The sequence below is a fragment of the Myiozetetes cayanensis genome, unplaced genomic scaffold, assembly GCF_022539395.1.
Source record: "Myiozetetes cayanensis isolate MyiCay16 unplaced genomic scaffold, myiCay2020 scf2-11, whole genome shotgun sequence".
Taxonomy (NCBI): Eukaryota; Metazoa; Chordata; class Aves; order Passeriformes; family Tyrannidae; genus Myiozetetes; species Myiozetetes cayanensis.
In genome coordinates, this window is record NW_026087411.1 from 39176912 (window position 1) to 39195282 (window position 18371).

At 41.7% G+C, this 18371-nt stretch overlaps 1 protein-coding gene across 1 annotated transcript in view; it reads left to right on the top strand.

Annotated features, from left to right (window-relative positions):
• Positions 1 to 11014: 11014 nt before the first annotated feature.
• Positions 11015 to 18371, top strand: part of B3GALNT2 (beta-1,3-N-acetylgalactosaminyltransferase 2) — a 31522-nt gene continuing 24165 nt past the window's right edge. The window contains exon 1 of the mRNA XM_050316627.1: positions 11015 to 11194. Within this exon, the coding sequence (XP_050172584.1) occupies positions 11101 to 11194 (94 nt within the window). The 5' untranslated portion in view covers positions 11015 to 11100. The remainder of the gene's footprint in view (positions 11195 to 18371) is intronic.

Genomic DNA, 18371 nt, shown 5'->3' on the forward strand with positions numbered 1-18371 from the left:
GAATGAGATGTGGAATACGATTGCCTTCTTCAACAAGTCAAATTAAGCTCACTCAAGGCATCTGATGGAAGCAACTATTACATTACAGATGGGGTTTTTTTTATTCTTCTTAAAAAATAAGCGATAGCTCCTCTCTGATCTGATGTATTAGGACAGTTAACTCGTTGCAGGACTTCTTATGTACAGTGTGTCAGTCAGCCCCATACATAAGGTAGGAGACAATTTTGTTGGACAGCTGTACTAATCTGACTTGAGACTGGGAACAGCCACCCCTAATGGATCATGCTTCCTCCCTTCCTCTGCACAGAGTTGTATTCCATAAGCATCTTAAACACCTGCAAGGCAAAGACCAGCTGAGGAACTGAGGGCCTTGGGATATACTTAAATGCTGAATTCAGATGCTAAAAAAAAGGGCAGTTCGGTGAACAAAGTTGTGTGCATTTCCCCCAAAATGCGTGTACCTTGTCCAGCTTATTTTTGGCAGTTTCCATCAATGTCTGTCGTACTGTTTTGTGCAATGAAATACAAGATGACTGCATTGTACAGGTTTTGTTTTCTTTGCCTACCAGGTTGGATAATGTGCCACACCCAAGTGCATTCAGGTACCAGTCTGGTCACACGAGACAGATGGAACCGCTTTGGAACTGTGGTTTTGCTGCTGGCAGAACTCCCCTTGTATCTCACACAGAACCACCTTGCTATATTCTCGTAAAAAACCCCAATATAACAACGTTCCTTTTAACCAATAGGCTTTTGGGATGTCTTTCATTTAAAGATTTGTTTTTTAATTTGGCAGATGAAAGACATCAGTAGTTTAGTAGGCATAGAGCTGCTTCACAGTACCTATGCTGAAGAACATTCAAATGTCTTGAACAGGTCTTATCTTGGGTAGGTTGATCCTTGGTTCCTATTTCAAAGTTTTCAGCTGAAGATTCCCATTCCCAACTTTTAACAGGAATATTTCTTAATTCATGGTGTGTTTTTATTTTGGGGGTAGAGAAATAGGCTTTAGCTAACTGAGTAGCTGTTTTATTGACAGTGAAATAAAATTGCCTTTCTGAAAATATTTGTTAAAAGGGAGCAACAAAATGCTTAATGATGTTCTTAAGGGAATCCTTCCTACAGCGTACATGATCTGGTAACTGCTCTGATCACCATGGCAACATTTTCATTTGTCCTTCCGCATGTATGGCTTTAACTGGAACAGCATGGGAGGGGAATATAGGGCATGCGCCTTTATTCTCAAAGGCTTTGTAGCAACTCGCATTTGTGGCTCATCATTTACATTCCCATCTAAAATAACAAAATTGCCACAGCTTACTACAGTATTGCAAACAGCTTGCTTTCTGTTTCCAATTAGGGTTAGTGTCTGATGTCCTGAGACTGAAACATTTCACAGCGGTTTTGAGCATCACTAGTTACAAGAGCTGCATTTACAAAAATCCGGAATTATTATTCAGAAGAGGAGAATGTCATTCTTATGAACTCCCTTTTTTCTCCAAAATTTTTCTTCAAATAGTTGTGAGTGTGTTGGACTTGTTTGTGGTATCTTTTCTTCATAACTTTCAGTAGGTAAAAAAATTGTATCTATTAAGATGATTTCATGCTTTTAATTTAAAAAATCCTACATGAAGTACCATAAATCGCATATTTATTTTAGCAGATATCTATAATGTGTTTGAAGAGGTTAATATGTAGAAGCATTATTCCTTAGTGGAAAACAGGACAGCTTTCTCTAGTAAAATTGGGCCCTATTTAGCAGTTCCTTGAATGAATACATATTACCGGCAAATCACTAATTTGAAGGGGAAGAGGGCGAGGCACACTTGGAAGATCAGCAGTTCAAATATTATTGTAACAGCTTTGGATCACATACGAATATATTACTTTATTCAAGAACACCATCAAAATACTGACTCTGAAAGAGAATGGCTTTGTCTTGTTTGTTGTTTGGTTTTTTTATTATTATTTTAGTGCCAGCTTGATCCATGAATCAACATTTAAAAGAATATCTTTTCCTTCAATCCCTCCAAACCAGGAAATGTCTTTGTGATTATTATATTTTGTGCTGCTTTGACCTTTGAGGTGGTTTAGATAATCTGCTACTGATACTTGAGTTTCATGCTGAAACATCTTGCCTCACCTCTACACAAAAACATCGGAATGTTTTTGTACCTTCTGCTAAATAATAAATATGTATTATATCATTAAGTATAGCATAATATATAAAAAAAGCTTTCCAAAATGTACATTTGTCTAACAGTAAGGTTTTCTGCAGGCTGAAGCAATGAGTTTCTATTTTCATCAGATGGTCTGATTTGATTCCTACTACCTTCAATGAAAACAAGACCAGGCCTGCTACCACCCTAACGCTGTACTTCTCTCTCGTTTCATTTAATATGCCATTAGGCTTGTTGATGTCTCTTTCAGGACCAGAAGGTAACACATGCTCCCTGTTAACTGTGTGAGTTGTGACTGTCATCTCACCGAAATGAGAATTTCAGAACAGAAGCTGAATTCAAAGAGTTTTTGATGTGTTATTAGCAATCCTTTTTTATATCCCAGTGCTTGCTGCTTTGATGAAACGAGATTTCCTAATGGTGGATTTGTGGTAAATTGTAACATCTCAGCAGCATGTGTGGTGCTGGCTGTTTTGCATTCCTCAGATTAACCTCCTTGGTTTACCTTGAATTTAAGAAGTTACCATTTCAATACTAAAAAACCATTTTTCTACCTCTCTATTATGTACTAAATTCTCCTTCTTTGCTTCCTACACAGTGTATTAAGTTAGGAGCAGGGTGCTTGGCTGGTACTGATAGGCAAGATTTTTAAGCTAGCTTCTAAGAAATTACAGTCAAAGGAGGGGAAAAATAGGGAGGGGCATTTAAGCTATTCTACATTACAGCACAGGTTAAAATAAATATGAGCTCTGCTGTCAGTGACACAGGGTAAACACAGGAGTTGTTGCCAGCTGATTCCTAAGGACATCATAACGAAGCATTTTTGCAGTGACTTACAATAAGATCAGCTCCAGCAGAAGGAAAGAACACTTGAAGAACAACAGTCTGTAAAGGTGAATATTAAAGCCTGGAACTTCATTATGACAGTCATTTATCCAGTTGGATTTCTGATATCAAAGGAGAAACAAAATATGTATTTTGGAGGACCTGATACATAGTGTTTTTCCTATCTCTTCATTATATAGGGATAAAAATCTGTATACATGACTGTCCTAGAAAATGCCACAGTTGTGGCTCTCCTTGGGACTGCATCAGAATCTGGATTTGTTTCTTCAAGAAGACTAAAGAAAACTTGGGGGAGGAGTGGTTCCTAAGAAATACATGTTTCTTGTACTGAAAACTATTACTTAAAGTCATTAGACTGACTTAAATATTAATGTGTGAAAAAATGTGTGAAAAATAGTAGGGAAAATTATGAGAGTAAGTGCTATGTAATATTTTATAGGCATCTCCATATTTAATCTTTAGGGAGACTATTTGGAATAAGTATTGTACATTTGCATCTAATTGAATTCAGCTTTATAGCACTATTAAATTAGGTACAGCCATAAATACCAGAACTGGTATGGGAACAACTTTTCTGTCTGTCAAAGGAAGATGTACGTCTGAGTTTGTCAAGTACATTTACACCACTCACGCTTGTGAACAAACAAAATGAGCAGCCTTACCCTAAAATAGGGTCTTTTCTTTGCCCAATTCCTATTACAAGTAGAAATTGCACAGGCTCGTCTATTACTGCCACCTACTGATAAAGGGATGAACAGCCGACTGAGACAGAAAAAAAATACCAATGCTAACTAGTAAAGACCAAAAGGGGGATTTTAAATTAATATGCGTACTTTTACAAACAGAGAGCCAGGAGTTCTGGTTTTGTGGGCTGCATTGTGCAAAGTGTCACCTGCAGCTGAGGCAGTGCTGGAGTGCACTTCAACTGCATGCTTCAGTTCCAGAGTGCTCGGTTTAAGACAACACAAAAGTCAAATAAGTTTTTTTGGTTAAATTGTTCAGGTGTCTCACTAAAAACCCCTTCAGAAGTTGTGGAAATCTTTGAGGGTATCAGTTGGAGTTGCTGTGTGTTCCCTTCCTGAATTTAATTTTCCAGTTTCACAGGTAACTAACTCAGGGGCCTGTTCCTCACTGTCTCTGACACCAGTTGTGCCCTTCGCTCCCTTGAGCAGGTGAGGCGGCTGCAAATGGCAGTAAGGCTTGGCTCTAGGCCTGGGTGAGCCCCCAGCCCAGTGAGCTGCTAATGATCTCTCCTGTTTGCCTTCCTCTCTGCTGCACTGTTCTTCACACTCAAACTGCTCTCCTGGCTGTTGGGTTTTGTATTTCAGGATTGGGTTTTTTTCCATTTACCATAGTCAGGCCAAAGACTTCCTCATATGCCACAGCACAGTAATAGAGCCAGAACAGAGCTTAGGCTACTGCTTGTGCTTAGAATGGCATTTTATGGACTATACACTAGGCATGGCATAAGGATGTGTTTCAATAGACCTCCGATTCCACAAAATTTATTTGTTGTGTAGCTTCTCACTGTACCATACCCTGTTGTGCCTTTGAGCTTTAGGTGGCGTCCTTGAGCCCTTCATTCTCCCTATGGCATACTCGAAAGAGATGCACAATTTTTTTCAGTGAAAGGAAGGAATGAGCCAAACTTTATAGAAAAGAACCATTGTGACTTTTGAAAAACCTTTCAAGTAGCAGTGACTTTAAAGATCTTTACAGTATAACAGCTGTCTCTGGCAAGTGACTTTTTATCCTTAACTTTCTGTTCACTACCAAGGATTCTTGTCTGAGAAGTTTCCCCCCAGAGAGCACACCAGCTTTTATCCTACTTGTCAGAACACAATACACAGATTTCCAATATATATATCTGCAGTGCTGATATGAACATGTTAATCATACCCTTAAAAGATCAAGTGACAAAATTTCAGATGCTAAGATTCTTGTGACAAAATACCTCAACAGAAACTTCAAGAATACAAAGAATGCTATAGCTAACAGCCTCTCTGAGGTCTTCTCTTCTTTCTCAAACTTCACATGCTTTTTTTGTTCTAGGAGTTTGCTTCAGACTCTGGAAAATGACTATAGAGAGCAACTGTGAAATATCTATTCGTAAGAAATTAGAAGGCTATAAAAGTGATTATATTTCTTTACAGTTCTGCCCATACCAGCTAAACAAATACTTGCATCAACGATGTGAATACATTTGAGGATATTTAAACAGAATCTAGATAAATGAAAAAAAATACATGAAAATATCATTAGTGAAGCCAATTTAAGCACTCATTTCAGAAATGTCAGAGTTAAATTTGTTTATGCATCTCCTGTTTGCCTCCCTTATTTGTATGTACTACTATTCCCAATTGCCATTGCAGGAATTGCTGCAAGGCACAGTATAGGCCATGCTCAGTTAATGAGCAGTTACTTGGTACTATTTTGGTGTCATTATTCATTGTGTAGCCCTGGGCCTGATTTACTCACAAATTCTGCTTCTACTGTAGAAGTGTTCCCTGATGAGCTTCTCTGTGGTGCTCATCACAGATTTCTTCATGAAGTATCTCCACAGTATCCTTGAGGAATATGAGGGTGGAACTATTCTCATCTTAGAGCGGGAAGCTGAGGCAGAAACTAAACAGAAGGGGTGAGATTGTGAGTAACTGCCACTGCAGAGTAGTTAGCTCTTTCAGCATCTCAAACAATGTTCCCATTTGTTCAGTCTTCAGCTATAAGTCCTCAACTCTACAAAGTGGAATGACTTTTACAAGTCAAACACAGAGAAACTATGGGGGAAAAAAAGCAGTATGTGAAATGTTTAGTTTAATGATTTTCTTGTTCTCTCAAGCAGCGATGACCCTTAGCCTTGTAACCCTATTTCATAGTCCCACCTCATTCAGCTTGCATCTTCTGCAGCAAGTGAAGCAGCCACCTGGTGCATTCTCCAGCAGAGCACATCTGTCCTAGAGCAAGGTAAGCACCATGAGGGGAAAAGAGCACTGTCATGTAAATTATTTTAAGTGAAATATAGCCTGCATATTATCTATCCAGTAGTAGATAATAATGAAATGATAAACAATATGTGGCCAATCTGCTTTTCTCTTTAGCAGGCATGTGATTAAAGAGCATGTTGGCTGTTGTAGGTCTCAGCAGGACTTTCTGTAAACCTAATTCTCTTCTGTATGTGCATCCTTAAGTCTTTGTGCCACTTGTTAAAAAAAAGTGCATTCTAGCTGCACATGAAGTAGCTAACCCCACCAGCTGGCTGCTGACTGATTACTGGATATTTGGTGTTCCACGTCGCTGCAAGATGTTTGCATCTGCTCTCTGAGCTGTGCTTGTCAAGATTTAGCTACTGCCATACAGGTAGTCTAGAGTCCATTCCTATTTCTGATTGTCATGAAGATGACAAGGAGTCAACTAAGACTGTAAAAATTATTATTGCTGCATTGGTATGTTTGCATAACTGTGATGTCTTGCAAGCCAATTTTGTGTGGTTGTTACCAACTCTTAACACAGGTTAGGCTGGGTCTTATATAAAAAGAAAAAAAGATCCAACTGAACAACACCTTCTTTCCAGAGGGTGACAAGGTTATTCTAATTAATCCCTCTCTAGAATAAGGGATGGTGGCTTGGTCATCCACTAGGATGCTCAAGTGACCCCTTTGTCAGAGGATGTAAAACCTGAAGCTCTACCTTTCTTAAAGGAAAGTGAGCTGAGGGAAGTTGGGTTATCTTTGTCTGAATAAGATGTCAGAGCTGTTCTGGTTGCTAGATTCTTGCAATGCCAGTGAAAGGAAGACCCTACAGAATATTGTTGGACTTCAGAGAATTCAGTTGAAACTGTGGCTTCTGCCACAAATCAAAGCCGTGTGCCAAAACTGTTAAAGCTTTTGCACAGAAAACATGAGGGAAGAAAAGCCAATTACAACACTGTTTTGCTGACACAATTCAGCAAAACTTAAAGCTACTCCTCTAAACAGACAAGAAGATGCAAAAACTTTATTTGATAAAAAGGATCAGCAAAATAATTGACACATAATTTTAGACAAAACTTCCTTAACTGGAAGTTAATTTGGAAAGAATTAACTGGAAAAATTAAGGAGAAGATTATAGTATATCCTACTGAAAGGCAATTAAAGAATAATGCAGTCATGAGGCACAGTCAACTTGGGTTCTCAGAAGGAAAATCCTGGTTAACTAATTTGATATCCTTTTATGATAGGGTCACTGCCTAGTGGACAAAGGGAAGGAGGTGGATGTTCTTCTGGATTTTAGTGAGGCTTTTGATACTGTCCCTCACAGCACCCATCTGGACAAGTTGTCCAACTGTGGGAAGAGCAGGTTCATGCTGCACTGGGTGAACAAAGGCAGGCAGAGGTCAAAGAGCTGTAGTGAAAGGGGCTACATCTGGCTGGTGGCCTGTCACCAGTGGAGTTCCTCAGGGCTCAGTTCTAGGGCCAGTTTTGTTCCATATATTTATCAACGATCTGGATGCAGGAGCTGAATGCACCATTAGCAAGCTTGCCAAAGACACCAAACCAGGAGGTGCTGTTGAGTCTGTTGAGGGTCAGGAGGCTTTGCAGAGGGAACTAGCTAGATTGGAGCATTGGGCAGTGATTAATGGGATGAAATTTACCAAGTGAAATGTCAGATTCTGCACCTAGGATGGACTAACACCAGGCACTCCCAAGGGAGTCTGGGAGCTCCTCTGCATCTGCACTTCATTGGATCAGAGAGCCAAAAAGGGAGACAGTGAGACATTTCCTCTGTTTGGGAAAATAAGGAAAATGTATTTCTTCTAAAGATCCTAAGAAAGGTAAGGAAAGGATTGACAAATCCTCAGTACGGACAGTGAATCTGTTTAGGTTATGAATACTGGAAAAAGAATAAAACACATTATCGGGAGGCAAATTTACATCCCTTTAAACTAATAAAAATCCTTCATACCCTGATCTCTAACCTCTTTTAATATTTTTTTCTTTGAAAAACTGAAGGCACAAAGATTTTGTGAAATGTAATATGTCAGTGTTTCTTCAAGGTGGGGAGAAGGTCTTCCAAATCCCTAAACTGGAATCTCTCACCAGACCTTCCTCTGCTTTCAGATGAAGCACAGAGAGATCAATAAAACACATGACTCCCTGGGGACAAGCTCTGCTAAAACATATGCAGCTCCACCCTGATTCTTGCTCTTCTCATCTGCTACTGTCCTATAAATATCCCAGTCGCCCACCTGGGGCAATAATTAGGCAAACAAACATTAAAAAAATCTGAATGCTATGCAGTGGCTAGCTGTGGTACATGAGTACAGCTCTGGTATCCATCATGTCCTCTCTATGTCAGACAGGAGATACTTATCCAGAGGCACTATGCAAATTTAACAGAAGCATCTTAAGTTTGCAAGCAGCCTGGGGACTAAAATTTCTCTCTTCTGTCTTCAGCTCTTGTGCCCAACGTGTTGTGCCTGTACTATACTTTGTGTGCCAGTGTGTGCCTGAGTCTGTACTGTAAATCTGCTCAGAAAGAGCATCATGCAAATGCTTTATTTTTGAGTAAATGATACCTAGAATTGTTATAATCCAAATCAAAATGCTTTGTCTTTTAGAAAAATAATTCATGATTATCTAGAAGTTCTATCAGAGATCAGTTTGCCTTTTCATAGTATATATATTCATGATTCTTAAATCTCTGGAAAAATCTAATTTTTATATAGGCACTTTTCAAAAAGTTGTGCCTAAAACTTGGTGCCTTTAAATCATTTTTAGATACTCTGATATCAGCTTGCTTCTCCAAAATACCAGTCCTCATAAAAGCCCTCAAGAATGCAAACTGAAACTGCTATACTCATGGGAACTTCTGAAAATTGGGTTAATGGTTGGTCTAATCATCTTATGATTTATATACAAGTGCACACTTTCATTGTAATACAGATGATGAAGTTGGGAGGCCTAGGTAAAATCTTTGGCTTTAAAAATCTCATAGAGAGTGTAATAGAAAAATGGAATAGGAAAGACCAGTCCTCTGCAACTAAACTGTATTTGTAACAATTTCCTACATGACTAACAGAAATGCATATGTATCATGCCCTTGACCAGGATATCCTGTTTCTGTAATGTGGAGACACAGGTTTCTCCTGTTTCGTATGTTATCCAGTCCTTTATCCTTGTGCATGGTAGGTAATACCATATGGAAAGTAAGATGTCAAGAAATTGGGTCCTCTGTTTTGTCTGCAAAGAAGTAATCACTGCTAGATGTGTTTATAAGATCAATCCCCATCAGATCACCTGGCCTAGGGAGAGGACCTAACATACTGGCTACAAGGACCGTAGGCAAATACAGATAAATATTAGTAGTTAGACCAGGTTTTATTTCTGCAGCTGAACCTGCTGAAAGGCAAGTCAAATGTAAATAGTGATTAATAATAGCATTTTTTTTTGTGTAAATGCTTTCCCTAGTACTATTATTTGCTGTCAACTACTCAATTGCTTATTAAATGTTTTAAGTATGCAGCAAACTAAAGTTGATGTATTTCCACAACATTTTCCTTCTGCTGTTTAAACCCAAATATAAAAGTTAAAGTAATTGTTTTACCTTCTAGTATCTCACTCCATCTGATGAAAAATTAATCTTAACTAAGCAGTTTGAAAGGACTGTAAGCATTTTCCAAATACTTTTCATGGCTTGGGGATTTTTTTAAAACTAAAATTTAGTCTTCTCTGGGTAAAAAATCCTTTCTTTCAATTATACTTCATATCAGATTCTGTTACTAAATTAAACTGTTTCTGATAGACTAGCATTAGCAGTTGTTCATTTAGGCCTTAGGGCTATTACACATAAACTTCTAGTTGATTTGTTAACAAGAGGCAATGGGCAGAAACTGATGCACAGGAAGTTCCACCTGAACATCTTTTCTTTCTGAACTTCTTTACCCTGTGAGTGACCAAGCATTTGAACAGGCTGCCCAGGGAGATTGTAGAGTCTCCCTCACTATTTCAAGACACAATCAGATATTCAAGATACAATCCTCTGTCATGTGCTCTAGAACAACCTTGCTTGAGCGGAGAGGTGGGACCAGATGACCCACTGTGGTCCCTTCTAACCTGACCCATTCTGTGATTCTGAGAAGCCTTTGCTTATTTAACCACATCACTTCTTCGGGTAGGTTTTACCCTGGGGCAGTCCAAGGAAACATCTCACCCTGTTACCTGTGTGCAGGGAAACCAGAAACAAGTAATGTCTCAAGGTGCTAGTATATTATGCTCTCTTTCATCTGATTGTATTTAAACCTTCCTAGCCAGAACAGTGTTCTGCAGACGGTGCTCTCTGTGGGTCAGTCCGTAGGTACCCAACTCCTCAGAGTGGTGGCTGTAGGTAAAATTTGAAGCTGAGCTCGGATTATTAACATACGACAACGTACTTCTGCAAGAGCAAGAATTCTTGGCCGTGATCCAGTCGCAGTTAAGGACACTTTGTCTAAAATCTTCCCTGGAATTTCAGTCAAAGAACATGTTCCTTTCTGGAATAAAATACTTCAGAAACAGTTCACAAGAGCCACAGCAGGTCTTTACCAAGGCGAAGCACTCTCTCCTCTCTTTATTGGATTAACGACAGATTGTTCTGGAAAGCTTATTTTGTTTCTGACACAACGATTTCCTCGAAGGGGCATTCAGTGGATTATCGAATAGCGTTTAAGCGGGAAGGGCTCGCCCGGCGGGCGCCCCAGGACAGCCGGACGGTTCCGGGCTCACCCCGCTGCCCCCGTGAGGGTGAGGCGGTGCCGCCGCCCCCGCCGCCGCTCCGCGGCCCCCGCGCTCCCCCGCCATGTGAGCCGCGCGGTGCGGCCGCGCTTCCCCGGCGCCCCGCGGCATTGTGGGGGCTGTAGGCGGCCACCGCCGCCGCCCGCGCCGCCGCCGCCCGCCCGGGCCGGGGCGGGACTGCAGCTCCCGGCGGCCGCGGGGCAGCCGAGCCCGGCCCGGCCGAGCGGGGAGGAGCCGCGGGCGGCCGAGCCGGGCCGTCGCCCCGGCGCCGCTGGGAGAGGCCGGCGCGGAGGGGAAGGGGCCGGCGGCTACGGAGGCGGCGGCCAATGCGAAACTGGCTGGTGCTGCTGTGCCCCTGTGCGGTCGGGGTCGCGCTGCACCTCTGGCTGCTGCTGAGCTGCCGCGGGAGCCACCCGGCAGGTAGGAGAGGAGCGGGCGGCGGGGGACGCCCGGGCACCCCGGGCGGGCAGAGCTCCCCCACATTCCCCAGGAGCCTGGCGAGGAGAGGTCGGGGCGGCGGGGCTGGCGGGGCGAGGGGAGGGATGCCGTGGCCGGGGCATCCCTCCGGGAGCAGCGCCCGGAGTGCCTGCGGGGGCTCATCGGGAGGGAGCGGCTCGTACCGTGGGGCGGCGGCGGGAGCAGCGCTGGTCCCGCCGCCCGGAGCGGAGGTGCCGGGCGCGGTGGCGGTGCGGGGCTGCCGAGGGTGCGGTGCCGCTCTCTGCGGGGCAGCACCCCCCGCTCCCGAACGCCTCCTGCGCCAGGGGTGCCCTCCCGCTCCTACAGAGGCACGTGGGGTAGAAATTCCCACCGATTTCCCTTTTGTCGCTTCATTCCCGGTCCTAGGAATAGCTCTTTGCACCGCGCTGTGTTTGCCTCAGCGGTCTTTAAAACCCCTGTGCGGCACAGAGCTATTCATAGGACCGGGTGTGATCCAACACAAGTGAAATCAGACCCCTGAGGGCTTACGTTGAGCTCCTCATAAAATGGGTTGTACTTTTCAGGCAGGCAGTCTTCATGCCTGGAGGAAACTGTCGTCTGTTGGAACAGAAACTTTTGTCGGCTACCCACAGGTGCTCTTTGACAACATTAAGAAATCGTTTATGTGACATGTGATGGTGTCTTTTTACTTGAGATCTGCTTAGAACTCTGTTTAGTGACCCAGTAACCTGTTCACTAATGAAGCCCCACTCTGCAACTGGTGCCTGCTTGCTGTGCAGGCTGTACACAGCTGTGAGAAAAAGTTTGCTGATTTCTAGTGGCAATTAATAACTCAAATGTGAAAGAAGTGAGGTCAGTGCATTTGCACTGTCTGAAGGCCGCAGAGTTGTATGGGTGTCTCTGTGTCTGTATTCTGGCTCTTGCATGTATCAAATGATCAGTGGCTGCACTTGAATTATAAAAGAACGGGAGTTCTAGTTGTTGTACTTCTAGCCTGAAGTGTGTTTGAATAGTCTGGTGCAGTTCTGTAACTTCAGACCATTAGTTTGGAGTTGGAAGTGGCAGTGTGGAATATCATGATGACCTTTTCTGCATAAATGTGTTTTTGACTAACAAACGTTTCTAAAGAAAATCCAGAAGTTTCTCAGTTGGTGTTGTGAAGAGTGGTTTAGGTCACTTAAAGAATCACTGTTAAAGGTATTAGCAAAAGTAGGTGTAACACAAATTTGTAAAAGTGCAACTTAACAAATTTCAGTGGCGAGGTTTGCATTGTTACTTACTATGTGGATGAAACATCCAAAGGAAAACAGAATTGACATAGAATGATTTACACAGAGACTGGAGACTCAAAAGGGTAAGGGAGACCCTCTGGTTGAGTCACAAGGTTCAGAGTGGGGCTCCTTGCTTTCTAGACTCCTGATGGAGCTGAGGTACAGCTAAGTCCTCTCCTGCTCTCCAACTTGATCAATGGTTTATATTTAAATGATTTAACAGCACTTAATCATTGACTAATTTAACATTTACAGAGTGCTTCAACAGGATTTACTGTAATTACAACAATGACTAAATTGTAGATCTGATGTGGCAACATTAATGCTTTGCTTGCTAGAGGGTATCTAACCCAATTCACATATGTGTGCACGCTGACACGAAGATACTTATATGGATATATGTGTAGGAATGTATAGAGGTGTATGTACACAAATGTATAAAGGTATACCTGTTGAATATCTTTGCATTTCTTAATGGGCGAGGGTTGAGCCTTGGGGAGTGGAAAGTTTGGCCCAGGCCCCATCATCAGCTTTCGTTGATGGTCCTCTGAACTTGGCAAATTTGAGAGTTTGTGAGCTCTGAGAGGCGTCCCACTCAGGGAGATGCTGGTGGCAGGCTGCTGCAGTCCAGGAGAGTCAAAGAGCCTTACTCAGGACTGCTGTTTATAGGGTCACAAGATGTTTGACTTTAGTCATTCATAAATTCCCATCCTGAATACCATCTGGGTCAGTAGTTGCTTGAACTTTCAAAAATTCAACAACAATGGTATCGTTCCACTCAGGCTGTGGTTCAGGTAAAGAACGTTCCAAGGCTGTCAGGGGATCAGTGATTCGCTCTTGTTCCCCACCTTGGTCAGGCGACAGTCATTTCTGGTACACCTGGTGCCACGCTCACCTTGGCCATGCCAAGAGACATTTCACTGCCCAACTCACTACACAAAGGCTGAGGGCTAATGAGAGTTCCTGAGACTGCAGAGTGTAGAGGGACATTGAGGAGGACGGGGATAATGCACCACTGCAATCCACCCCACGACTAAAATCGATCCATCTTTCCCTCAAAGAGTGGTGGTGGGGTTGTCTCTTGCCTCTGTGCCTATAAGCATATTAATGCTGTATTTCAGTTGTAATTTGAGGGAAATTTTTGGTTGACCTATTTAATTATTAAAGTTTTTTAAAATGTGATTAAGCAGTATATATATGCAAAGAGGTCTTTGTAACAGTGCAACCCATCTAGCTATCCTCCACACTCTAGCAAGTAGAGTAACGTTCAGTAACAAGCATAATACAGCAGAAATTAGTAAAACTGCGATTGGATGCAGCATTAGATTCAAATTTTCTGTCCCTGTCAGTAACCATCTGAATAAGGTATTCCCCTTGTGATGTTCTGCATCCTTCTTCACTCTTTCTGGGACATGGTATGTCTTCTCTGTGTCATGATGAATGGTGATTAGAGTTCTGTGTCTGTTGTTTTGGATGTGTTCTAGAAGGTAACACAGGTCATTGTGTGTTCTAGTTTTTTCTCCAAGGTAAGATTCATTCCAATGGGGTAGATAGTAAATCTTGATATGTGTTAGATTGTAGCAATTGGTGGGTTGTGCCAGGAGTTGACTAGTTAAAGTTGAGTCCCGAAATCTTGGTAAAATTACAAGATTGAGAGTTTGTGAGTGATTATATTTGAGTGATTATATGTTTTTACAGTGGTGTTGTCTGTAACTACAGAATCAGAAAGGATTCTTATACAAACACATCCATTTCCAATAAGTACAGTTCCAGGGGTTTCACTGGGATATATTTCAGAATAACAATCATTCTGTTTCATGTCAAAACAAATTTCTTGGCCTTAATGGTATTACTTTCACAAATAAATCCCTATTGTTCTTGTACAACACATGCAACCAACATCGACAGTTTGCTATTTGTTCCCATTTTGCTGGGCCATGATAGAGGATACTTCCATTGTGATCTAATCCCAATGCAGTGGTTGCATATATAGCATATATGGTAGCATTGCCTGTTGTCGAAACAGAAGATGTGGTTTTACTGTTGGTAGGGTCATAAATGAAAAGGCATCTAGTTTAGACTGAAATTTTCTTTCCCGTTTAGTTGCATTTTGCCAGATTATTTTTTTGAATTTTCAGTAAGTAAGGTGCATTCCACACCTTCTCTTGCAATTGCAATTGCTGCCACAGTCGATTTAACCCACAGTTGAGCCTCAATAAAACAAAGAGCTTGAGAGACATTGGTTTGGGCTGCACCTAATGCATTTACAATTAATTGGAGGAGTGATATATCCAGTAAGAGCCTTTGGTTAGTTCCCAGTGCTGCTAGATAAGATTGCAATATATGTTCTAATTTGTGTAAATTACTTGTTGCTGAGCTTATTTTATTTGCTAAAACTTCAGCATCTGTGCTATGTAACACTTTTAATCCTGTTCCCAGAATGCCTGTCACATCTCTCTTTGGTTGTTTTATGGATGTGAGGATTTAAAATGTTCTTGTAACATTAATGGATCTGCACTTGCAGGCATCTGTAATTTGGAAAGTTTAGTATGTCCTTTGGTTAATTTAATTTTCTCTGAAATTCCTGTCAAGCAGGTATAACATTTTCTGACTACAGGTTTTTTTGCAACCCCTTGTGGGGGAGCAGTCCCATTTAGAATTGCTTCTAGCAAAATTCAGTGGTCCTCTGGTTTGCACAAGCTGGTCCTGGTGTATGTTATCAACTTGTTTTACTGCTCAGACTAAAGAGAAAAGTCCCTTTTCCCACTCAAGAGTGTCCCTGTTCTGTCTCTTTAAATGCAGTCAAGCTGAACATTAAAGGTCTCTTGGGTCCATCAAGGCCAGTTTGAAATAGGTTACAGTAAGTACCATGCGCAACAAAATCCTATTCAGCTATTATAGGGTCATGGGGTTGTACTGGTCCAAATGATTGATATGTCTTTAATTCCTGTGTTAGAGTTTTGACTGCTTCTTCATGTCCTGGGTTCCATCTCCATGGTTTTCCCTTTCGTAAAGGTGGGTACAGTGGGCAAGCAATGATAGAAAATCCAGGTGCATGTTTCCACCAGTACCCTAAAGTACCCATAAGCTACTGTAACTCTTCCTTAGAGTGGGGCATGTGCAAATGTTCATTTTTCTTAAGGTATCTGGAGGAACCACTATGCTACCCACTGTTTACTAGGTACCTAAAAACTTTAATTCTCTACTTGGTCCCTGACATTTTTCAGATGCCATCTCAACTTCTGCTTTGTGTAGTGCTTGCTGAGCTGCTGCTGCAGCTTCCCCCATCTTTTCAAGGGAATTTCCTCCAATTGGAATATCACCTATATATTTGTACAGTTTCACATTCTAAGGGAGTGAGACTGTGAAAGTTCAGCAAGCATGGGATGAGGAGTCGTGGATGAACATTAACTCTAATCATGTGGAAGTCTGGTACAGGTATATTCTGTACCTTCTTAAGTAAAAACAAATTTCTTTTCATCCTCTTTCTGCAAGGGAAACATAAAGAATATATCTTTCACACCTAACACAGTCATCCACGAGTGTGTGGCTGCTTGTAGTGTAGCTGTCAAAGTTGCAATATTGGGGATTGCAGTTGTTAGTGGGGCCGTGTTGGCATTTAAGAGTTGATAATCAGTTGTTAGATGCCACTTCCCACCCAGTTTTCTGACTGGCCAGATGGGTGACTTGTATGGGAAGTGAGTTCTAGAAATAATGTGCCATTTTTCTAAGTCTGCTGTTACTTCAGAAGTTCCATTTCATGCTGCAGTAGAAATCAGGTACTGTGGTAGGTCAATAAATTAGAATCGGGGAGTGTGGGATTGCACGACATACACGCTCTATAGCCCCCTGATTTCTGTCAGGTCAGCATGTGAACCAAAGGACCACACGCTGCCGCCTGTGAGGCGCCAGGTTGGGATGTTCAAAATGTCAAAACCCAAAATAGTTCCATTGTGGTCTTTAACTGCAGAGCAAGTAGATAACATGAGCTTCCCACCCAGGAGCCGTAAATTAACTTTTGATGTTTGGCAAATAACACTTGCTTCATTCACTGCAGTGATTTTAACTCTTTGCTGTCCAGGTTCACTCAGCTTCTCAGCATCCTGTTGTGTTAATATGAAAATTTGTGCTCCTTTATCTATTTGGAATTTTATCAGTTGTTGAGCGCCAATGGGAATCAGAATGTAGTTTGCTTTAATAATGGGTCTAGGCTCATATTTAGAGGAATCTGAGAGAAACAATGTCAGGAGGATGGGGACCCTGCATAAGCATCATTTTGATCTTTTCTTCCAAACTTTTTTTTTCTCCTTTTCTTCCTTAACTGATTTTGCAGCCATTCTGTTTTCAGAGATAGTATGAATTCAGTGACCTTTATGAATTTTATTCTTTCCTTTAGGTCCAGTTCCTTTTTATTGCTCTCCTTCCTATCTTGATAAGCAGCTTTTAACCAGATACTTAGCATTTTGCAAATAATTCCTTTTCCATCCTTTATATGGCCCTGGCCACCTTTAGCTGTCCTTCCACAGCTTTACAATCATACCAGTTATTACAAACCCGTTCTTCTGAGAACTGGGGACTCAGACTTATTCCATGCTTTCCTAAGTTATCCATGTTACAATTTGCTAGCCTGCCAACTATACCAGTTTGTCACAAATGAGTGGTTTAGGTTGCTTAAAGAATCACTGTCAAAGGTAGTAGCAAGAATAGATGTCACTTGGTTTTAACCCCAGCTGCCAACTAAGCACCATGCAGCCAGCTTGCTCATTCCACTGCCCCCCACCCCTGCAGTGGGATGGGGAGGGGTATCTGGAAGAAAAAGAACTCTTATGGATTCAGATAAGAACAGTTCAACAGTTCAACAATTGTAACAAAATTGTAATAATAATGCTAATTGTAATAAAAGAAGAAAGCAAACCCAAACAAACCAAGAAAGACAAGTGATGCACAATACAGTTGCTTTGCTCACCACTTGCTGACAAATGCCCATCCCATCCCTGAGCAGCGATCAGCCCCTCTTGACCAATTCCCCCAGTGTGGGGGGGGCATGACATTCTATGTTATGGAATATCCCTTTGGCCAGCTCAAGTCAGCCGTCCTGGCTGTGCTCATTCCCAGCTTTTTGTGCATCTGCAGACCCAAGTCCTTTACTTTGGGTAAGCACTACTGAGCAACAACTAAAACACCAGTGTGTTATCAACATTATTCTCATACTGAATCCAACACACATCACTGTACCAGCTACTGGGAAGAAAGCAAAAAAACTCTATTCAAGCCAAAACCAGGACAGTAGACTTAATATGAATTCATAAAAGTTCAACTTAACGAAGTTCCATTGTGAGGTTCACTCTGTTGCTTACTACATGGGTGAAACATACAGAGGAAAATTGATTTAGAATTAATTTAGAATGATTTACATGGAGACTGAAGACACAAAAGGGTAAGGGAGACCTTCCTATTGATGTATAAGATTCAGAGTGGACCCCCTTGTTTTTTAAGCTCCTGATGGAGCTGAGGTGCAGCTCCATCCAATCTTAGTCTCTGACTTGATCAGGGATCAATATCTAAAGGATTTTGCAGCACTTAATCATTGACTTATTTAACATTTCCTAAGGTTCATCTGCCGGATTAAAGGGTGGGCTCAGTTCTGCGCACACTGTGTCTCACCTAAAAAATCCAATGCACAGGCTGGAAGGTGTAAAGACCTTCCCCGGATCTTCGCTTGCGAAGACTGGCCATTATATTTAACATTTACAAAGTGATATACAAAGTGATAGAATTTACTACAATTGCAATAGTGACTTCATTATACATCCAAGATGGCAACATTCATGCTATACTGGTTAGAGGGTATCTAATTCAGTCCACACATGCACACACACGGGCACAAA